Source organism: Megascapheus bottae, chromosome 5, assembly GCF_031878675.1.
Source record: "Megascapheus bottae isolate mThoBot1 chromosome 5, mThoBot2.hap1, whole genome shotgun sequence".
Taxonomy (NCBI): Eukaryota; Metazoa; Chordata; class Mammalia; order Rodentia; family Geomyidae; genus Megascapheus; species Megascapheus bottae.
In genome coordinates, this window is record NC_143513.1 from 42,536,622 (window position 1) to 42,561,074 (window position 24,453).

The 24,453-nt window shown below is 39.4% G+C and overlaps 1 protein-coding gene and 1 pseudogene across 2 annotated transcripts in view; both read right to left on the minus strand.

Moving 5' to 3' along the window:
* Positions 1-16,953, minus strand: part of Lamb4 (laminin subunit beta 4) — a 93,599-nt gene extending 76,646 nt beyond the window's left edge. For both annotated transcript variants that reach the window (XM_090333008.1, XM_090333007.1), the window contains exons 1-4: positions 16,901-16,953; positions 11,252-11,409; positions 8,558-8,693; positions 5,813-5,886 (exon numbers count right to left, since the gene is read on the minus strand). In XM_090333008.1, the coding sequence (XP_090189134.1) occupies positions 5,813-5,886; positions 8,558-8,693; positions 11,252-11,409; positions 16,901-16,934 (402 nt within the window). In that variant the 5' untranslated portion in view covers positions 16,935-16,953. The remainder of the gene's footprint in view (positions 1-5,812; positions 5,887-8,557; positions 8,694-11,251; positions 11,410-16,900) is intronic.
* Positions 2,006-3,620, minus strand: LOC150063296 (eukaryotic translation initiation factor 5-like; annotated as a pseudogene).
* Positions 16,954-24,453: the final 7,500 nt, after the last annotated feature.

A 24,453-nucleotide genomic window follows, 5' to 3' on the forward strand; every position in this document is an offset into this window, starting at 1 on the left:
AAGCACTAGGCCAAACTCCCGGCCTAAATTACATTTTGAAAACATTTATGGCTGTGTAATTACTAAGAAGAGCAATAGATGAATTTTTTTTCATTTTTAACATTGTTTTAATCAAGTAATGTAGCTGTATGAAACAAAAAATTTAAGACAATAGAGCAAAGTAAAGGATTACTCTATTAGAAGAACCTCTAAATAAAATCCAGATTGTGTGAATTTGGTTTCCACCAGACTAACAGTAGTTGAAGCTCAAACCCTTTCTTTAGAGAAGCTCTCAAAAGCTTGCCAGTGTGCTGCTGGTACACAATCTTAATAATAGCTAACGGGCCCTGCTGCAAAGAATTTCAAGCCTAAGAAGTATGTGAATTTGCAAACTTCCTTCTTTTGCTGTGCCACAGACATTCCCTCTGGGTTTTTATATGGTTCCTAATCCCAGCTCTCCAGACTCTTATCACAAGGCAGATGAAGTTAGTTTTTCTCCAATAAGACTGGTAGGTTTCAATTCCTGTTAAATATCAGACTAACAAGGTTTTATTTTTATCTAATGTTTGTATAATTTCAAGGTGAACAATTTTTACATACATTCACTATTAAAAGTCTCAATCTGTGATATGAGACAAATTAAATGATACGAACCAGTGCTTCACACAAAATTAACCACAGGGACCCTTCAAATGTCTCAAGAGTGCTCTTTGTGGAAGTTTTTACCTTTGCTATGGTATCGGTTTTTAAAATCCTTATCAAATGAGTTAACATCAGCTAATAGGCTAAGGATTAATCTGGTTATGTCCAAGTGCCTGCACGGGCTTGCCAGGACCTAGCCTGTCCCAGTACCCAACATCCAGACTTCTCAGGTGCCCAGCCATATTCAATGTGAAGTAAAAAATATCCCAAGTCACACACCAAAATATAGGCTTTGACTTAGAAGTATGATTTTTAAGTTTTGCTAAGACCTGTTTTTTTTTTGTGTGTGGGGGGGAATAGGGAAATCAAGCTTGAAACACAGTAACACTTATTTTGGCAAGATAGCAACAAAAACCTAAAGAAGCAATAGATACATGTCCAATGTAAAAGGCATTAAAGAACAAGCCATAATATCAAAGGGGGGGGGAAACATAACATAATACACAGTATGTCTAAACATTTTGAAATTATAATTTAGGGGTCAAAGCTAGAGAAAAATTGCTAGAAATTAAGTGCACCTTCTTTCCTGTTTCTCCCAAATAAAATCAGTTTACTATTTAATTACATCTCAAAGTTTAAGTTTTCTCTCAGTACAAAGCAACCACTACATACACATAAAATACTTATTTGTTAATCTAATTATTTCCCTGGCTCATCCAACGTGCAATGCACTTGACTCCAAATACTACAATTTGGGGCAAGTATACATGAACTGAAAAATCACAAGTTCAAAATCTTTAAATCTTGTTCTTAAATTTATAGGACACCCAGGTCGTTTTTACTTCAGTAAGATCTTGCACTGCCATCTGATTATCAGATTAGGTTAGTATAAAAGAATTACAAGATGCCAATTCAAAGGGACTAAAGATAAAACTTTAAAAGTTCTCTATTTCTTAATGGCTGAATAAGGTATTTATAAGCAAGTTTGTGTTTATGTTCTGCTGAAGACTTTGATATAGTCCAGCATATAACATTTACCAGGCTCCAAAGACCTATCAGGTTAAATGATAGCACAACATTTTAAAAAGGAGCCAGTTATTTCAGGATAAGCCATTAAGAGCCCAAAATCTGAAGAATGAACAAAATCAAATCTTTATTTATAACTGTATGAATGTGACCCAAATGTGTCTACCACTAGTTTTCCAAAAGAAACATGCTATAAATAAGCAAATTACACCTGCTCACTGGTGTGTATGGACTCCCTAGATGTCTTAATTACAGACCATTCACAGTAATAGATTTTTAGTATAAAGTGTAGCATGATGTTAAGCCATTTAGCTTTTGCACATACATGTTGCACTTCTGATAATGGAGATAATGGCTGATAATGGAGAAAAATTTGCAGCATTGCACTGTTAAGCTAAGTTGCATCCATTCTCTTAAATGGCATCAATATCAATGTCATCATCCTTGTTGTCAGACTTCATAGTTTCAACTTTTGGTACACTGGCAGTCTTCGAATACACCACCTCAATGTTTTCATCTTCATCTTCTTCTTCACCACCAGAAGATTCTTCCTCTGCCTCCTTCAACCATTTTATAAATGGTTCTGCTTTGACACGAAATCTCTTTGGCAAGTTCTTTTGAGACGTATTTCTTAGAGGCCTTTTCTGACCAGCCGATGATGACCTCCTCTTCTAAAAGGTCTGCGTCATACATCTCCTTCAAGATATGTGGAATCTTGGAGATGAGCTGAGCTTGATGCATTGCTACCACACACTTCAAACCATGAAGAAGGTACCGCTGTGCCTTTGTGTTGTGACAAAATCTTAGGAAATGGCGTCTGTATTTCTCAATTTGTTCTCTAATCTTCTCGTTAAAAAGAACTTCAGTCAGAACAAGAGGACCCATGGCTTTCACATCTAGTCTTTCTGCTTCGGCGACTATTTCTTTGTCAGAAGAGTCAATGATGCCCTCTTCTTTCTTTTTTTTCTTGCCAGTCCTGGGCTTGAGCTCAGGGCCTGAGCACTGTCCTTGGACTTTCTCAAGGCTAGAGCTCTACCACTTGAGCCTCAGCACCACTTCCGGCTTTTTTCTATGTATGTGGTACGGAGGAATCGAACCCGGGTCTTCATGCATGCTAGGCAAGCACTTTAACCACTAGGCCGAACTCCGGGCCCCTTTCTTTCTTTTTCTTAACAAAATCGAACAGAATATTGACACCGCTCTTCTATGGTTCTTTCCAAATCATCACTGAGTGTCAGAACTTTTGCATGGTCACTGATTTCATCCATTGAGCTTCCTCAGTTGTATCCCCCCTCTCCCCCCAATCATCATCTTCTTCCTGCACAGCACGTGGAGCAGGACTGATTTCATGTGGTGGTGGAGGTGGTGGTGTCTCACTGCTGGATACAGAGCCATTTTCCTTGTCCTTGCCCTTTCTATTTTTCTTTTCCTTTTCTTTCTTTCCTGTACCATTGTCACTATTCTCAGGTGGGTTTTTGAGAAGGAATGTGCAGAGTTTATGATGTGTGCCAAGCATGCCTCTTTGATAGCCACATGCTTTACAAGAATTACCTATTGTTTGCTTCTTTGGATCTTGTTTCAGGATTCTCACCCTCTGGACAGAGAACAAATTTTTTGATGAATCCATCCAACATGTCTTGCAGCTTATTCGCCTCATGAGATCCATTGACAATGTAACGGTCATTCTTAACATCAAACTGGGGCTGTGCTCCCAGCTCACAACCCAAATATTTGGTGGGATTCGTTGGAGGCCGATTAAGCGCCTTCGCAACGTCAACCATGTTGACTATAACTGTCTTGATTCCATTTCCTTTGCCCTCAACCTTGGCAATCAGACGAGGCATCTTGTAGTGATAGAACTGGTCTGACACACTGCGGTTGAGGTTGACAGACATTTTGGCTTTATTAGTGGCTTGATTAATAAGATGAAGAGATCTTTGATTGCAACTTTTTGGTATCTTCTGTCTGGAGAGGAAGGGATGACATAAACGACTGCAAGAGTTCTCGGTCTCTGACATGAATCGCCGCTGAGGCTGTGAGCTTCTTGCTTGTATGCTATGTTTCCCCAATACAGGTACCAATGGCTGCGCAACAGCTCTCCCCCATCCGCTGGCCAACCGCGACGCGACGCGAAGCCATCTGCCCCGCTGGAGCGCACGGGGACGCCGCTGCTCCGGCCCTGCCCGGCCGTCCTCCGCCCACCTTCGCCCCGTCCCCGTGGCTACGCGGCGGCGGAGCGGTCATCGCCGCGGGCGCCGTGACTCACACTATATGTATATGAATTTTTAAAAGCCAATGTCATTAAGATTTTACAACAATTTGCTGTGGTTCTCTTTGCTGAGAGGCAAATTCTTTTTTTCTCATATATTTTTTTATTGTAATTAGTAGAAGGGTTGCATTATATTTACCAAACAGAAAGTGGCATTACTTCACATACATTGATACCCTTTCTCATGTCATGTCCCCATTTCTCTCCCTCTTCCTCCCCTCCTCTCATGTTGTTTTCCCCTCTTCCCTATCCAATTTCTAATAACCCATCAAGCATATATACAATATATCAGATAACAAGGTGAAATACTGTAACAATATGAGATAACCAAGGGACAGCAAAAGAGATGAGAGATAACATAGTACATTAAGGACAGCAATCACTCACTATATGGCTTTTGTTTCTATATTCCTTAGGCAAATTCTTATAGATCTTTTGAAACCCATGATGCTTATCCTGATTTCCTAGAGTGCATTTCTTCAACTAAATCACCTCAGGATTTTAATTATATCTATATTACTGCACACAAAACTTCCCTTTGTATTATAATTTTCTTTCTTGTTTTTACTTCAATTTATTTTTAACTTTTTAATTATTGTATTTATATGTCTGATTTGTAACTAAATGATGAGTTCTTTGGGGACAAAGGCTGCTGACAGTTTCTATTTTGATTACTTTTAAATTTGTTTATCTTTTTAAAAAAGATACTTACCCAAACTAGCACCAAGCCTGAGCTCAAGGTTAGAATTTTCATGATTATGAAAAAGTATAGTATAACTAACCTTAATAGAGACTCATAATTTTTCTCCTTCTCTTGAACACAATCTTTCCACAAATAACTTTCTCTCCTTTTCTCCTGAAAACAATCTCTAATTCTGTGGTCTCTATTACCCTAATACATAGACTTTCCCATTTTCCTTTCCTTTCCTTTCCTTTCTTCCCTCCCTCCCTCCCCCATCCCTCCCTCCCTCTCTTCCTTCCTTCCTTCTTTCTTTTCTCCCTCCTTCTCTCCCACCCCCTGTCTCTCTTTCTTTTTGTCAGTTGTGGAGCTTGAATTCCGGGCCTGGGCACTATTCCTAAACCTCTTTGTGCTCAAGGCTACCACAGTACCACTTGAGCCACAGTACCACTTTCTGTTCTTAAGTAGTTAATCAGAGATAAGAGTCTGCTGGGACTTTTCTGCCCAGTCTGGCTTTGAACCATGATCCTCAGATCTTAGCCTCCCGAGTAGCTAGGATTACAGGCATAAGCCACCAGTGACCTCCTTTTTTTTTTTTTTTTTGCCAGTCCTGGGCTTGAGCTCAGGGCCTGAGCACTGTCCTTGGACTTTCTCAAGGCTAGAGCTCTACCACTTGAGCCTCAGCACCACTTCTGGCTTTTTTCTATGTGTGTGGTACCCAGGAATCAAACCCTGGTCTTTGTTCATGCTAGGCAAGCACTCTACCACTAGGCCAAACTCTCGGCCCCCCTCCCTTTTGTCTTTCTTGTAAGATTATTTTTATTAACCATCCAGTCATTGCTTAACAAGCAATATTCATTTTAAAAGTTTTTGAAGAGGGCCGGGAGTTTGGCCTAGTGGTAAGAGTGCTTGTCTAGCACGCACGAAGACCAGGGTTCAATTCCTCAGTGCCATACTAATAGAAAAAAAGCTGCAAGTGGTGCTGTGGCTCAAGTGGTAGAGCTCTAGCTTTGAGAAAGCCCAAGAACAGTGCTCAGGCCCTGAGTTTAGTCCCCACAACTGGCAAAAAAAAATTTTTGAAGAGCAAGATGCAGGTGATAAAACAACTTATTTTGGCTTTTGATATCTGTAAGGAAACAGGAAATAAGTGAAGTTTCAGGTTAGCACTGAGCATTGAGGGAGCAGAGGAAAGGAGCAGCAGGCCTGTCCAACTATACCTTGAAGGTCAGTATAAGGTGGCTAAACTGGAACAATGTCTCTAGGTCCAATCTGATGCTGACATGGTCAAGACCTAAAGAAGAAGCCAGAATGGAGGGAAAAAAAATCAATGATTTCAGAGATCCTTGCTTATCATACCAACACTCTCATGTTGCTTGTCTATAATAAAATTCTCTGGATGTCACCTGGCTGGTGGCCAGTGTTATTTCCCAATCAGTGGCCTGATGTCCAAGTCTCTTCATATCCAGGAGAGCTAGGTCACAGCCACATAGGTTTGCTGACTGTCGAAATTCACATTTTGGTGACAACACCACATGGCCACTATGTGGCAGTGTAACAAATTCCCCAGGGAGTTCTGGGTTATTCCCATAGGTAAAAAGAAGTACTCAAACCTTGTCTGCACATAATAGGAGCCAGCAAGGGAGAGCATGATACAAGTCAACACACTGCTTTACTCCCAACTCTAGGTGCTAACCATCAATTGAGTCAGATTTTTTTTTTTTGTCATTTGGCATAAAATACATCTTGGAGTATTGCTCTTGGAGTGAGGATCTATGGCTCCCATATGACTGAGGAGATGGCAGTAATCCTGCCAGGACTTTGCATTGTGATCTATCTCTAGAACGACATGAGTGTCTGGCCCCACCTAGACACAATGGAAGCCTCTGTCTTTCCAGAGCAGCGTGGCTCAAGAGAAGTAGAATATGAGGTACATTTAATAAAGAAAAAGGAAGCGATATATGAAAATGATCATTTCAGCATATAATCAGCTTTATAAAATTAGTATTGCTTTTTTTTTTTTCAAATCCATGTTTGCCTTCATTTTTTAGACATCTGGGATGCTTTCCCACTGACAGCGCACCTCAGTTTGGATTACAGTACCTGTGTTTCAAGGGCTCCACAGCCATGTGCAGCCCTGTTGGATGGGTGGCCCCAGAAAACAGAGGCTGGACCACTGTGGATTGGAGTTTGACTTAAGAGTTTCAGGGCACACAGATGGGGGAACGCTTTATGCCCTATGGCCACATTTTAAGCTTTGGGTTCAAGGCTCTGACATTTACTAGGAGATCTTCTTCCCCTTTTTACAGTACATGGTGGAGAACTCCTCTTCTATGCAATTACCCTCAACAAAATGTTGGACATTATACCTAACATCTGTTAAGCTGACTGATACCACTCATCAATGAAGATAGGGAAGGATGGCCAACCTCATCTCATATTCATTAAGGAAGGTCCAGTGAGAAATAAGTAGTACCTATTAGGTCCACCTGGAAGAAATGGTTTCTTCCCTTAGCTCTCCCCTGAACCCTGGAAATCCCCCCCCCACCCCAGCACCTTAACCCTGGCAACTGGCATGCCTGGGGGAAGTGGGACGTCCCCCAGTCTGAGGTATTGCCCTACCCACTGAGATCACAGCCACTTCTTCTGTGGCCACACCCCTCCCCCTATATTATCTCTCACTTCTGGCCATAAGCCCTCTGGCTCCTCCTGACTTTATCTTAGGCAGCAGGAGGTCAGCTCTCTCCTCACACAATAAACCCTCTTCTCCTGAACTGCGTGGAGTTTCCTTTTGGCAGACATTACAGTATCTAAAATAAAATGGTGTTTAGTAGATGTCAGTTGTGCAGTTGTCAAGTGGATGTAGAAAGATACTGGCACAACGTGGTTGTCTTACCTATCATATATAGTATGATTGTCCCCACACTTTGGTCTTAATGGTTTAGAGTTCTCCAAAAAGCCGCACATGCAACATAAAGAATGTGAATGGAATTAAGTGTGTGCCCAAACTAGTGAGTGACAAGGCCACTAAGGGGGAGGCCCAGCAAGGATAAATGTTTTATAGACTAGTGTGTGGGAGAGCCTCCACTGGGAGGCCTAGTGTGGATGAAGGTGCTTTGGCACCTACAGGGAGGGTCCAGTGTGGGACTCTAGATCATGCACACAGAGGGTATAAAATCAGGACGGAAATAGTCAATTATCCCGTAGTAGCCAAGTATCCCTTATTTCACTCTTTTCTTTTTGTTTTCCTTTCTTTTCCTTCCTTCTTCCCCTCTTTTCTCCTCCCTTCTTTCCTTTCTTAATTTGTGTGTTAGTACTGGGGCTTGAACTCAGTGCTAGGCTCTGTCCCTTATTTTTATTTATTTATTTATTTTTTGTTGCTCAAAGCTGATCTCTACCACTTGAACCACAGCTCAAGGATTTTTGGTGGTTAATTGGAAGTAAGAGTCTCATGCACCTTTCCCACCCAAGTTGGTTCTGAACCGAGATCCATAAATCTCAGCCTTCTGAATAGCTAGGATTACAGGTAAGAGCCACTGGTACCCAGGTCTTTAATTCAAATTTTATATTAAGATCTTTGGCTCAAGGGAGAAGTGTTCTTTCTCTCTGTTCCTCGTGTTTTGAAAGAAGGAAGAGCACTTGGTACTCATCCTTAGACTTCTGACTTTATTTAGTTTACAGCAGTTGATTTCTATTAGAATTAATTTTTCTAAAGAGCTAAAAGGTAGGGGAATTTTCTTTCCATGCATGGAAAGAATGAAACACTTAGACTTATTTGCTTAAGATACACTTTGATTTCTCTAGAGGAAAATATTCTTTCTTAAAATGGAAATAAATTCAATTTTTACAAGTTGTTTCACATTTTTGGTGGAGAACATCTTGCTGTGACATTGTTAAGACCACACAAGAAGAAAAGGAGTATTATTCAAATATGAGCAAAAGAATGGAAAACAATTTAATCATACCATTTTCAGATTGCCACCATGTCTTTTCCTTGTGTGGTTCAAAACTTGGAATTACATTCTCAATGGTGTGGCTGTTGGGCTGGGTGTATGGATTATACGGAAGTCGAGAGTCACAGATGAAGCATTTGTGTTCTTCCTGGAAAATACCAGCAAAACTAAAAATTTGTAATTACTTATTGTTGCTCTGAATTTAGAAACAAGCTGCCCGTACTATATCTGCCTTTTAACCTAGCTAAAAATAAAAAGCAGAGGAAATAACAAGACATTAGTTTTTCCATCAACAGGTGATTAAATGAAATAACAAATTAAAATATGACCCAGAAATTTTTATACATTTATACAAGAGGGGATATAAGTTCAAATTTATACTAAACTATTTTTTTCTCTAATGCAAGAGGCAGATAATTTGGATGTTATACCTCATAGAAATGCTGAAGGTGGGCTGTGTGAGTTAGAATTAACTTCTTTTGGCCAAAAGGGGAATATTTGACAAACAAATGAAATTTTCATGCTACAGTGTAGACATTAAGCTCATAAGAAAGAGGCCTGCCTGCCTGCCTTGCAGACTAGAAAGTCATAGTGGTGATTGGAGCTAGTTTTGCTTAGGATGGCTTTTCAAAAGTCACAGGAGCAAAGCCTGGCCTGTAAGCTTGCTTCATTAATGTGTCCATTGTCCCTGCACAGAATCTCCTAATAGGGGCTACAGAAAGCTTTCCCAAGGTCTATGGCCTGCACAATGGGATCCAGAAGGAGACTTTTGCAAAGCTTCTAAGAAGTAGTAATTGCTCATTACAACCTTTGGTGACAGAAATTGCCTACAGCAGCATGGGTCCTCAGCCAGCAGGTACTGGGTAAACTGCATCCCGTGGATATCCTTAGCATGTCTTCCAGCCCCAGTGCTGTCATTCTACTCTAACCACACTTGCTTTCTGCTCCTTGCTCCTCCCAAGTCTAATGTTAAACTTGGACTGGGGGAAGTCACTTGCAGGGCCATCCATCCTACCTAGCGAAGAGCTGACTCAAACTTCCACCCTGGAATTTCCCTCTACTTGTGGAGCATTCATGTTCTTTCCTTTCTTTCTTTCTTTCTTTCTTTCTTTCTTTCTTTCTTTCTTTCTTTCTTTCTTTCTTTCTTTCCTTCTTTCTTTCTCTCTTTCTCTTTCTTTCTTTTTTCTTTGGTCAGTCATGGGGCTTTGACTCAGGACCTGGGTGCTGTCCCTGAGCTCTTCAGCTCAAGGGTACTGCCCTACCCATTGAGCCACAGCACCACTTCCAGTTTTCTAGTGGTTAATTGGAGATAAGATTCTCATGGTCTTTAGTGCCACAATCCTCAGATCTCAGCCTCCTGAGTAGCTAGGATTACAGGTGTGAGCCACCGTGCTGGGTGCATTCATGTTCTTACATAAATACTTCGCAAATTCAGAGCTGTCCTAAGCACCCAGGTATTGTCTCTATTTATAACCATCATCTTTTAGTAGACACCAATTAGAATACAATGCATTTCCCAGAGATCTAAACAACTTGCCTTAAATAAACAATACATGGAAAAGCCTAGCCCCTAACATTAGGCTTATATCCAATTTCCTTCCTGCATATCCTCTCATTGAAGGGGTGGATTTGATGATTTCAGAGTTTTCAGCAGGTATGACACACAGATGACCTTGAGTGCTTGCTCGGTGACAGTATACCAGGAGAGAGTGACCTGAAAAGCCATTGGTATTTTAATAAAATTTGTCTTTAAGGGAGGGTCAAAGGTACAAAAGTCATTGCTTTGGAATTTATGGTTTTGAAGCAATACAGCTTTCAAGTGCTATCATAAAGTTGGTTGTACAAGCCATCCAGAGTTGTTTATTTGTTTTTGCTGATAATGGGGCTTGAACTCAGGGCTTGGTCACTCACTGTCTCTTGTCTTCTTTGCTTAAGGTTGGTACTAACCCCCCCGCTCCACTTCTGACTTTTTAGTGGTTAATTGTAGAACTTTTCTGCCAGAGTCGGCTTTGAACTGAAGACAGTCATTCTCGTGAATAGCTAGGATTACAGGTATGAGCCAATGACATTTGGCTCCACCCAGAGTTCTATACCCTGCCTACCTACCTAAGACTGCAATGGGCTTCCAACTCAGCACACTGCCCCTTGGGTTTTAAAAAATCTTTACGAAGTTGATTCTCCTCAGCTGTGTGGAGATTACACTGGCAGCCAAGTAGACAAGTAGATTTTACAGATTCAAAGATTAAACCAAAAAGTTTGTTTTTTCTGTCGAATTTTGAAGTAACAGACAACAGAAATAAGGGAAATTGTCTATATTTTCTGAATAGTCAAGGTTTGCTAGACTTTGAATCACATCTTGCCAGTCCAGGGAGAAGGATGGCTGGCTTCTGTAATGCTTGTGAGTGGCCCCAGGCTCACAGGAAAAAATCGATATCATCAATTCAAAAGTGTCCCAGCAAGTTTGAAGCGTGATCAGAGGCTGCCGTGGTGCTCACTAGACACTATATTGAAAACGAAAGCATACAACTTGTGGGTGAAGATGGAAAAATTGGGACAGAACAAAGGAAGAGGCTGGCATTGTCCCAAAAGAAATGTACTTATTATCTGACTTTTGTAACTCTAACCCCTTCGTACATTACTTTTATCATAACAATAAGAATATTTAAAAACATAATGTTCCAGCAAGTAAACAAGGAACCAACACACCTCTAGGTAGCTGAGAATGCAATACTTTTGGGCTCCTTTCAGGCCGCAGGTAGAAGATGCGGTAAGCTGTGCACTACGACCCACAAGGAGATTGCCTGGGCTGGGTCGGCAGGCACCTCTGCCACATTCATCTTCTGCTTTCCAGCCACTGAGCCACCCTTGAACACAACAGAGACAGCATGTAGAGTAGCTCAAGAAGTACACAAGGCTCAAGAAATAAGATTAAGCTGGTTAGGTTTATTCACTTAGACTTTTTTATTTTTCAGTACTGCGATCTGAACTCAGGGTCTTGCCCTCACTAGGCAGGCATTGTACCACCAGAGTCAAGTTTCCATCTTATTTGTTCTGTGGATCTTTAAGCTCTTGCTTGTAGAGGCTGCTGATGCCCTCAGCCTAATGGGACAACTCAACCTTGGAGCTCACCCTCTCCCCACACCCAGCAGCATGGTGGTCAGCAATGACAGGAAAAGCCTTCACAGAGCTGACACCATGGTGTTGGGCTGAGATCAATTCCATGGTGCTATTCATGTTCAGCCCTTTCTCTTGGCATCTGACGGGAGCCTGACTCTAGCGTTAACTACAACCAGTGTCTACCAACCTACATCTCTTACTCCTGAGAGCACTATCAACAAATCATGTGCGCACAAGACTCTGCACCAGCTCTGCTTTGAAGACTCAGGCTTCATTTAATGTGAACTCTTCGTGCATCATTTAGGGGAAACAATGAAGAATACACCCATTTAAGGGAGGAGAATGCTAATCCTGTCTGTACATCTGTTGTTCAAATTCATATGGAAGAAATAGAAAGATTTAAGAAATCTCTGGGAAATAACCTTCTCCTAAAATATGAAAATTCATTTGAATGCTTTTATAGCCTGAATTGTTTGCTTCACACACTGTGGGAGAAATCAGGCTCTTTGGGGAGAAAGTGAGAGACAGTCTGGGTGTGCCAGATTCATCACATTTTAATTCCTGCTGTTGAACAGACTTGCCCAGACTTGAAGTGGTCTGGATTGCAGTGAGTCAGGACCATTATAGGAGCTGCACTACCTAGTGTCCATTTCACTTTCCATTTTATTATTGATGTGTAGCCACAGGGAGAATATCTCTACCTAAAAGCTACTTTAAAATTCTCCTTGCTTTGAATGTTGTGTTCTAGAGAATTACACCTGAATTCAGCTCAGTATATTTCAGACACATTTCTCTTCAATCCAAATCTGTAATTTGCATACCTATTTAAACATTGTTCACCCTGGAAGAGGTGAATATGATCAAATTATAAAGTATATGTAAAAAAATCACAATGACCACCCCATATTGTACAATTAATATATACTAAATACAATGTAGAATTATTATACCTAATGTCATTCAGAAGGCAAAATTAGAATCATTCATCATATAAGAAATTATATGAAGAAAAAGTTATAAGTGTATTGCAATTTCATTTTACTGCTGTTAAATAGGGTCCATAGGAAATGATATGAAACATAATTAAATCCTAAGTATCAGATAGGAAAGGGGTAAAAGAGAATGTTAGTGATTTCGGAACCAGTTGCTATTAATTGGAAATGTCATACTATAGGGCAGCCATTTCTTCTTTTAAAATTAAAAAACAATAATAATAGCCAAGAACCACAAGATCTCTGCAGAAGATCTGGAGAGACTGAGAGCTATCAATGCAGTCAAAAGTGTCTCCTTCTTGAGACAGAGGAAGGAAATAACAATAAAGCATTTTGGTATCAAGATGTCTAGAATAACCTGAGCCACAATTCTAACTTTGTGTATTTCTAAAAAAAAGTTTTTAACTTTCTAAGTTAGTAAGACACTACCTTAGGAAAATATTGTTGCACTAGACTGTAAAATAGAATCAGGCCGAGATTACGGAGTAACTGAGAAAGCAAAGGTTGGTAAATGCTTGGATGTAGGTGGGCATATCTAAATGACTATCTTTACATGTTTATTCAACACTGGACACACCTTCAAACCTTTAAAGTTATTAACATATGATGAAAGATCCCAATATTGTTTGCTGCATGACATCAAGTGTAAGAATTATTCAAATTACAGATATGGGCTAAAGATAAATGCCTTCTAAAATGTGCTGAAATGAACTTAAGATCAACAGGACCAAAAAAGGATGCCCAAGACCAAATAAATAGATAGATAAACAAAGATAAGAGCTAATGCATCCTATCTCCCTTTCTTGAATATTTACGATGGACATCAGTGTATTAAATTACTTAGAAATGTTTATGTTAGCATCTGTCTACCAAGAGAAGAAAAGAAAGTAAAAGAGAATGTTTCTGTAAAAAGGAACCCACAAAAGCAAACTTTGTAAAAGTTATTTGGACTAACAGTTCTCAAATTTATTTTATGGAAGGCTTTTTAAAAAAAATCCAGCTCAGATTAATATTACACTTAACACAAGAAAAACACCTGGAAATGCCAAGGTTAATTGAAGTGTCTTCTAGTCCAGTCATGCTTTAACTTTGGAACTAGGGACTTACTAGGACTTGGAGACTGGATTTCAAGAAATGACTTAAGATGTAAATGAGAGAATGAAATTCACTCTGAAACATTTCATAAATTGTCTCAGAGTATAACACATATGGATTTATGACCACAAATCTTAGTGTAATGTTTGACAGCCATCAAGTTAGCTAAAGGAAAGAGACAAAGGAAAATCTTTGTGGAAAGAGATGAGCATTTGAATAATTCTATGACAACTGTCACCTCTCCCTCTGTGTAGATGGACTGGGGAGGGAAGCCTGAATGAGTTCTTGCCTGTGGAGTTTGCCTTATTAGGTTATTTATTATAATTTTTGCAGGCAATAACATTAATAGGTTGAAAAGTTTGAATAAAAGAAGGTAGAGCTGTAATGAAGCTGAGATCTAAAGTTAGCATGTATATATAATTGTGTCCCTTCTTTCAAAAAATATGCGTGAATTGGACAACATAGACCCATTTCTCATTCAATTAAAGGATTATGCATTATACAAGCTATTTTTAATCAATATAATTCCTTTGAGCTGCATACCTATACTCACACTTGTGCATTTTCATGGTCACATGAGTCTATACATGTGATAAAACTGCTCAGAATTTTAAGAAATACATACATGAATACATGTAGCAATGGTGAAATTTGAGTAAGGTCAGTACAATAAGCTATTCACATACTTGCTTTACATTTTATGTATTTCTTTCACTTTGATCTCCCAAACTATAGGGTATTAGAATGCATATCTTTCTTATATGTACCCTTTCTTCACATAAACTACTTTATTAATATGTACTAATATAAACTATTCTATTAATATAACTATTCTATTTTTAATCATTAATCATGAAACTTAGACAGCTGGGTCATGAATTCTATGTTTCCCCCTTCCAAAAGTCACTAAATGGCAAATAGAACAAGAAATTGCATACTTTCAGCTTCACTATGAAGATTTTTAAATCACAAGCACATTTTCCTTTCTCTTTCTCTGAGGTAGTTATGTGAAGAAAAGTATTTGTTATACACTTTTAAGAGTGTCCTGGATGGATTACTTTGAGTTTTCCCTTTTATCCACCCAGCAACCCAAACCACATCTCCTTTTATTTCCCAGAACTGGCAACTAGGACAAATAACTTCAAAAGTTTGGACTACAACAGACAGGGACTGTTAAAAACTAGGTCAGATATAATAGTTCTGTTGACTCTTCATTTGGATTAAGATTTCCCTTCTAGGCATTTATTCATTTCAGCAAGTTACATCCTGAGTTACTTTATTGAAATTTGTTGCCTTAGAGATTTAACATGCTTTTATAGCTTGACTTGGCCAAACTTGTTTTGACCAGATGCATTCTTTTCAGAAAAGTATTCCAGAACATGATTACTAAAAAATTAAGCTATATTTCTTACAATAGTATAAGTACAGATATGAACTTTAACTTGACCCAAAAGGTTTAGAAACACAAATACTTTGAACTTTACGCTTGTACTGCATTTGGTTTTATCTTTCTTGGGCGGAAATTGTCAACAGCCAAATAATCACATTAGCAATAGGTTGGAATTGATTCAGGAAATACAGTTACTTATATCTATGGGCAATCAATGCATTCCTAAAAAATTACACACAGTAGGAAGACAGAATGCTATTAAAAATGAATTCAGAAAATCTGGTTATGTAAAGAAAATGTGCAGCAAATTTCCTGAAAAGTACAGGATCATTTGTATTAATCATTCATATAGTGTTCTACTTAGTATTTTGACATATTATGTTAAATCACAATTTCTTACTCAAGTATGTTTACACATATATTAGAGTTCATTTCAGAGTTTTACAGGATGCACATACACATATGCATGTGTATTATTATAAGTGACCAAGAGTACAATGCTATTTAAGGTTCACACTTTGCATATAATTCCCCAAACCTGGAGGCTAATGTACTTTTTTATGATTCTTTCTCTTCTCTCCCTCAGTGAGAATGCATGGTAAAGTGTTTAAAGGGCCTCCATTATTTATACACTGCCTATAGTCAATCTATTATCCAGAAAATTCCCAAATGATAATATGGGGCAATCTATGACCTAGAAAATGCCCACAATGAAAATGGGTGAGCCACCTAATTTATAAATTTGACCTGAGGCAGCCTTGGAGATTTGGTTTTGATTAGCAAAAGCTTAGGTATAGGAATCCAGGACCCAAGGCAGTGAGATCATTTGTGCCTCAAAGCATTTTTCCCAGAGACAAAGGGTACCTAACTGCTCAAGCACTCTCTCACTGGCCATAGACGGACTTAGAACTTTCACAGCATCTAAGAAAGTCAGAATATGGAACGATCCTGGGTACAAGTTCAGTTCACTGGAGGCAGATGTATATTAGAACCATTTACTTTTCACTGCATGAGGCCAGCTCCAAGCCTCACAGCTTGTGGGATGTGGAGAATGAAAGGACTGCTCAGGAGACTGCTGCCACGGGCTTGTGATTTGCCTCTTCAAGGCAGCAACATCCAGCAGAGAACAAATGAGTGATTCCCATCGGGCACTGTTTTCTGCATCTCTGACCAACAAGTCTAACTGGGAAAGTACCTCAGGGTTTGGGAATTGCAAAACTAAATGGCAAGGTCCTAGTAGTTCAAAGAAATTCAGCATGAAATCTTGGAAGTGAATATTCCAAGCGATTTAGTAATCAGTAACCAAAAGCAAGGCTGTTATAGAAAAAGCAGGTCAAAGAGAGGAACTGTTAGAAACGTGTTCTCTATAATTCATGCAAATTATTCTCCAGCTTATTAAAGATGAAACAGTTTGACCTCTTAGAATGCTGCTTATTTAGAATTCTAAACAGCATTATTTTGCCTGTGAGATGGTCACAAGGCTTCATCACTGGAAGAAGTTACATTTGAAGCAAGGCTATATTTCAAATAGAGGTATTGTATTTATAAATTAAAAATCTGACACTATTGAATGTTCTTTAGTATCATGTATCACCTGCTGTGTGCTAGCTATAGCCTTCCAGCAAAGATTGAGGATGAATGGAGAAAAAACTAGGAGGGAACTCTGGTTGTTTGACACAATTGAATAGCCATACAAATAAATGGACATATTTAAAAACTATTTCTACTAAGTCTTTTAGGATACTGCAACACAATACTCACCAAGAAGCAAAAAAAGAGTCAGGTGAAATTGCATTCTTTTTTCAGTAAATGAGTACATTCTACTGCGCTAGGTTAAAAAAAAGACAAAGGTCAGCTACTGACAGAATCAGTCATGGACTCCTACATATGTTCTTTGAAACTGTCAAATTTGTCTAGTCATTTTTATCCTATAGAGACACAAGATGTCTACAATACCCAGTTACTTAAGAAACAAGGATGTATAAAATATTACAAATATTTGTTTACTATTTATATTTCACATTTTTGATAACACAATTCAGTAGTTTTTAGGAAATAATATAAATGCACAGCTGGGTCTTGGTGGTGCACACCTGTAATCCTAGCTACTCAGGACACTGAGATGTGAGGATTCTGGTTTACAGCCAGCTTGGCCAGAAAAGTCCCTGTGAGACTATTGTCTCCAATTAACCATTAAAAAACCAAAAGTGGAGCTATGGTTCAAAGTGGTAGAGCACTAGCCTTGAGCAAAAGAATTCAGGGACAGTGCCAAAGCCCTGAGTTCAAGTCTCATGATCAACTAAAAGCAAATGCAATTCTTTTTATATTTTTAATTTTATTCTATTTTTGTCCATTCTTTATTATTATTATTTTGTCAGTCCTGGGGCTTGAACTCAAGGCCTGGGCACTGTTCTTGGACATTTTTTTTTTTTTTGCCAGTCCTGGGCTTGGTCTCTGGGTCTGAGCACTGTCCTTGGACTTTCTCAAGGCTAGAGCTCTACCACTTGAGCCTCAGCACCACTTCCGGCTTTTTCTAAGTATGTGGTACCAAGGAATTGAACCCGGGTCTTCGTGCATGCTAGGCAAGCACTCTACCACTAGGCCAAACTCCCGGCCCTTTTGGACATTTTTTGCTCAAGGCTATCACTCTGCCAGTTGAGCCACAGTGCCACTTCTGGCCTTTCCTGTGTATGTGGTTCTGGGGAATTGAACCCAGGGCTTCGTGCATAGTAAGTGAACACACTACCATGCTCCCGGCCCTTTTTGTCTATTTTTGTTTACAAATTTATTTTCCAAGAAACTGCATAATTAATACATACTCATTATAGATAATCTAAAAAGATAATTCAGAAAAACAGGCAAAAGGAAATACAACCACCTAAAAAAAAAGCAGTTATTATTATACTGTATGTTCTTTTTTTTCTCTTTTCTTTTTTTTTTTTGGCCAGTCCTGGGCTTGAGCTCAGGGCCTGAGCACTGTCCTTGGACTTTCTCAAGGCTAGAGCTCTACCACTTGAGCCTCAGCACCACTTCCGGCTTTTTCTAAGTATGTGGTACCACGGAATCGAACCCCGGTCTTCGTGCATGCTAGGCAAGCACTCTACCACTAGGCCAAACTCCTGGCCCTACTGTATGTTCTTTTACACTGTTCCTTGCATATAATTTTACAAAATTATAATATACAATAAAGTTCACTTGCTTTAGTCAGTGTATCCCTGATTTCTTTCATTCCAAGAGTTGTGTTTTTACCAGCTGTGTGGAGCATTGAGACAACTGGGGCCTCTGCAAAGGAATCTGGCCTTCTTCCTTCCACTCCTGACTCACTGTTTTGGAGAATTTAACAGATTACACGGTGATTTAAACATGACTGGTAATGATGTGGGACCGAGAGCTTCTTCCAATCAAGAGCTATGTGGGCAGATTCTAGTCCCCTATAGTTTTGGAGATCAAAGCATACACACACATTGGCCTGGGTGGAAGAAGGTACAGCAAACTGTTCTTTTGCATCCTCAATCTCTGAGGAAGATGAACTTCTGAGAATCTTTTACTGTCTGAGAGTTATCGTTTTCAACAATAAGCAAGTGAAGATCATGATGCAAAGACGTGAATGTGACCCCCAAACCAGACTACAATGGAAACCATTCTCTTATTAAAATTTAGCGGAGAAACGTCTCAGCTTCTCAAGATGGTATACTTGACAGAATTACACAGTTTATTGGTAATTCTTCTGCCTACTGAGCATCTACATTGGGTTGCCAGGTCATATCTTAAATGTACTTTTCAGACATTCAGGAAGATGTTTTTTTAGTGACTTCTTTAAAAACATACATATTGGGCCGGGAGTTTGGCCTGGTGGTAGAATGCTTGGCTAGCATGCATGAAGACCTGGGTTCGATTCCTCAGCACCATATACATAGAGAAAAAAAGCTGGAAGTGATGCTGTGGCTCAAGGGTAGAGCTCTAGCCTTGAGAAAGTCCAAGGACAGTGCTCAGACCCTGAGCCCAAGCCCAGGACTGGCAAAAAAAAAAAAGTGTCCAAGAACAGTGCCTAGGCCTTGAGTTCATGCCCCACAACTGGCAAAAAAGCAACCCAAAAAACCATATATATCTATTTATTTATTTATTGGTGCTGGGGCTTGAACTCAGGTCTTGGTCACTGTTTTTGCTCAAGGCTAGTGCTCTATCATTTGAACCACAGTTACACTTCCAGCTTCTTTGGGTGCTTGACTGCATGGAGATAAGAGGCTCTCTGACTTTTCCTCCCCAGGCTGGCTTCAAATCATAATCCTTAGAACTCAGCTTCCTGAGTAGCTAGGATTACATGTGCAAGATACGAATGCTTGTCTACCTATTTGTAATTGTGGTAAAAACACATGTAGTACAAATTGAATTCCCTGTCTCTGGAGGCTTTGTCCTAAAAATTCCTCATGATGGTGCAAATAGCAGGGACCAGGGGAGCTGCAACTCTATATGGAGCAAGCACAAATGTGGTCAGTGCACGGCATGACTGAAAGTGAGTGTCCTAGGTAGGCAAGAATGGAAACTGCACAGCTGTCTGTTCATAGGAGAGACACATCGGAAAACAAAGCATGGTACACCCATGTGTTGGAACACTACTGCTCCACAAAAAGGCACAGCACTCGGATGTGCTCAACATGAAGGAAACTCAACATGGATTTGCTCAAGGGAACAAGCCAGATACAAAGAAGCACGCACCTAGAATTTCTATAAAATACACTTCAAACTTTACAGGTAAAGAAGCAAGTTGGTGGTTTCCTAGGCAAAGGGCAAACAGTCGAGAGGAATAAGGAAACTCTGAGTGCTAATGGAAAGCTTTACATATTTCAGTTGGACTGCTTGAGGGTTTGTGGGTGTGTACAATTCACTGGAGTTGTGTACTTCAATTACAAATTGAATATGTGCCTGAATGTAGAGGCAATTTATATAAACTAGCACTTAATAAAATCGGTAAGATTCAATAAAATAAAAACAACAAAAAACACACATAGTAAAAAAACTTTACCATCTTAGGGGAAAAATGAGGGGAAATGGGGACAAAAACATAAGAAGGGATATCAACATGTGAGAAGTAATACACCCTCTGTCTGGTGGAAAAAATAAACTTTACCATTTTAAGCAATTTTCTTTTGCTACTATTAGAGTTTGAATTCAGGGCCTCATCTAGCTTGACTTTCTTGCTCAGCTTGTGCTTTACCACTTGAGCCAATACCTCCAAGTCCAGCTTTTAATGGTTAATTTAGAGATGGAATCTTGGGATCTTGTGGACTCTTCAGCTTGGGCCTCCTGAGTTAGGTTTTAGGTGTGAGCCACCAGTACCTGGCTCTATCGTAACTATTTTTCAAGAATGTAGTTCAGTGGTGGTAAGTATATGTTTATATATTGTATAACCAGAATACTCTTCATCTTATAAAATTGGAACTGTTTATGCATTAAACAAGTCTTTGTGTCCTCTTCCCCTGTTACCTTGGCAGCCACTGTCTTATTTTCTGTGTAAATCTGGCCTCTTTAACTATCTCATATAAGTGGAATCTTGTACGACTCATCCTTCAGTAACTGGCTGATTTCACTTAGAATAATTCATACTTTTTTTGTGTGTCTCTGGGCTTGAACTCAGGACCTGGGCAGTATTCCTAAGGTTTATTACTGAAATATAGCATTCTACCACCTGAGCCACAGCTCCACTTCTGCCTGTAATAACAATCTCCCAAACAGACTTTCTTTCCTGGGCTAGTTTAGAATAGTTCTCAGTTCTCAGTTCAGATCTCAGCCGGCTGAGTAGGATTACAGGCATGAGCCACCAGCACCCTGAAATACATACTTTTATATATCGAAAGTGATAATTAACTACGTTTAACCTTCCCTTGTTTGTTTATATAAGACATACTTTGTATGTTTTATCCGGAATCATTAGGTAGTTCAATATGGTTTTTCTTGCCTAAACGGCATCATGGTGAAGTATGCAGGAGACAGTGTTTCATGTTCACTTTTCTTTCAATTAAAATAAATAAAATCTTTATACATATCTAGGATATTAATGAAAAATATTTTGAAAGATAAAATAGTTAAGAATCCAGGCATTTCCTAAAGTTTACAAACTGTATCTCTCCATAACAATAATACATATTGAAAAGCAAAACTACTGCGTGCCAGCACTGGTCAGTTGAAGTTTCTCTCGAGGTGCAGGAAGGCTCCAGTCAGGCACTGCCTTTCACAAGTTTCCACCTAGATATTGTTTCGTACTGCAAAACCTTGCAAATGAAAACCATCTGATTATTGTTCTGTAGGTATGACCATTATAAACAATTCTCTAATATATGATACTCTCTTTTTTACTTAACACTGATTCTCCACGTAACTGAACTTGCTGGTACATTTTCTTAATCCCTAAGATGCCAACCTGTCAGTTAGGCAGAGGGTGAGACTTACCGGGATTGCAGAGTCTGTGGAAGTACAGGCAGCAAACAGAGCATGTGAAGACACACCTATACTGAGAGGCTTTTTGAGCAGAAAATATTCTCCCTGAGGCACCTCTGGATAGGAAAGAAAAGAGAGAGTCCAAAATCTGCCAACAAAGGTGATTTGTAAAGTTGCCTTAGATTGTGACTTACGCATATCCTTTATACTGACAGATAGAGATCCAATTTTTGCAGCAAGTATTTTTTCTAATGCAGAGGTACTTTGTTTTCTAGGTTTTTGTATGTGTGTTTTGATGGTTATTTTTTCATATTTCTATTGTTATTGCTCTACCTTTCCCTGACCACCCCCTAACCCTATTGTCTTAACAGTTTTCAGTGAAATTCTTTGTGGTAATTTTAAAATATCTTGATATTTAAGCTAAATGAGAGGTTCACATGAAATACTTTTGCTTGTGTTTGCAATATTCTGTCCAGTGCTTACTGATGTGTGGTTCTCTTACCATTGCTAGAATTACGTGTCTAAGTGGTTTGAACAAAACAATATGATTTGGAATTCCATTCTTCTGCTATGGACTAGAGTGAAGCTAAAGCAGAATGTGAAACTGACTCCCCCATCAGGATGCCAAAGTATCCACATCCATTCCAAGCCTGTACAGTTTCAGTGTGTCATGTTATTTGAGATTCCCAGGCGTTCATACAGCAGAGCAGCTCATAGAAAAAATAATTGATACCTCAGATGTGAATTGAACCAAAATGCGATATTCATTCAACACAACACTTATATACTAGGGAATAAACTCAACATACATTCCCAAGCACTAATTTCATGTGTCTTTAAGGTCCTTTCAGAGCTGCGTTCTAGTGATTCTTACCTAATATGTACATGGTAATTTTTTTCTATATCCTGGGGCTTGAATTCAGGGCCTTTGTGCTGTCCCTGAGCCTCTTTGTACTCAAGAGTCTCATGGATTTTCCTGCCCTCCTGGTTTTGAATTGTGATCCTAAGATCTCAGCCTCCTGAATAGCTAGGATAACAGGTATAGGTCACTGGCATCCTGCCACATGTATCTATTTGCTATGTTTTAAGTTGATGTCACTGTTCTGTGTGTGTGTCTTGGTAGTGGGGCTTGAACTCTGGGCCTGGGCACTGCTCTGGGCTCTTCAGCTCAAGGCTTCCACCCTACCCCTTGAGCCACAGTGCCACTTCTGGTTTTCTAGTGGTTAATTGGCGGTAAGAAACTCATGGTCTTTAGTGCCTGAGCTGACTTTGAACCACGATCCTCAGATCTCAGCCTACTGAGTAGGTAGGATTATAGGCGTGAGCCACCTCGCCCAGCAATGTCACTGTTCTAAGAATTCTGTTTCCTATTGTTTCCTCCAGGTCAGGCTAATCTGCTCATGTGTTGGGAAGCCTGTTCCTCAAAGGAACAACCATGTCTTTTCCAGTTCAAGACTAAGTGAAGAGGATGCTGTGTCAATATTAATCAACTAATTTATTTCAGCCAAATATCCCCCCAAATCCCAGGTAGCAAGAGACTCCAGGGCACTATCCAGTTTTTAGGTAGAAACTGGACTAGGGAGTCTCAATAATATTGAGGGACTCTTCTGTTGGCTCATTTGATGGGCTAGCAAGCTGTTTCTTTCAAAACTATTATTTTCCTTTAGGCTTTTAAATTGCTGTGCAAAACACAAAAAGGAGGCACTATATATATATTTTGTTTCAAACACTACATAAAATGTATTTTCATTTCTTTTGAAGTATGTACATTTAAAAATCTTGCTGCATCTTTAAGTGTTTTTTTAATCTTATCTTGAGGGTTCCCTTTTATACATGTAGCTCCAGTTTTATAATGAAACTTAAAGTGACAATCTGACTTGTGTTTCAGAAATTGCCTTTAAATAATAATGAAAGGTCACCATAGATTTGTTCCATGTTGTCTTGAATTATCTTGCCTCCGGCTCAGAATGGCTTAACCTTTATATTTTAGGTTTAGGATTAGGATTAGAGCATAGTTCAATATTTTCCAGAAAAGTAATTTTTCTATTGGACAAAAAATGCGAATGGGAGAGTGAATCAGAAGTACTTTCTCAGTGAAGCTCATCTTAAAAAATATTGGTCTCTTTTACTTTTCCAATAAGAAAACAACTTTACTGATTTTTCTGGAAAATCATATATGCACATTTAATCACATTAGACATATGCAGAAGACACTGAAAATCATATGAAAACCCACAGTCCTTTAGTGACTATCCAGATCTCTCCTCTCCCCTCCCTCCCTCTCTTTTTCCCTCTTTCTCTCCCTCTCTCCCTCTCCCTCTCTCTTTCTCCCTCTCTCCCCCTCCCCCTCTCTCTTTCTCTCTCTCTCATTTTACTTGTTCTCTCTCAAGACAGAGAAATAGAGGCTGATAGCCAGGTAGCAAAGATAGCAGAAGCAAATAATCACACTCAAATGAATTTTTCTTAGTCATAGGAACTCCCAAAGAGGCAATTTTCATTAGATAGATAACATATCACACTTTGGTTGCAAACCTACAGTTCAGTGTCCCCTCCATGAAACAAAAGTGAAAAATGGGAGGGTGAACGTTTCTTTCTTAGGACAAGGTACTTCCTGCGAAGGCAGCCTGAGACTCAAGTCTACAGCGTTTGTCTTTTTCCTACCAGAACCCGGGACAACCCTGCTGTGGCCTTGCTCCCACATCTTCCCTGGAGGACTGGGCTGGGAAATTTCAGCTAACGACTTGCCCAGACTCAGGGAAATTTCATGATGGCTAAGGATTCTTCACTGGGCACAAAGAACCTTGCAAGTCCTGACAGATGTGTGAAAGGTTGCTCAGTCTCAGGAGACCATTAAGCAGCCAGTCAGGAATTTTAATGGG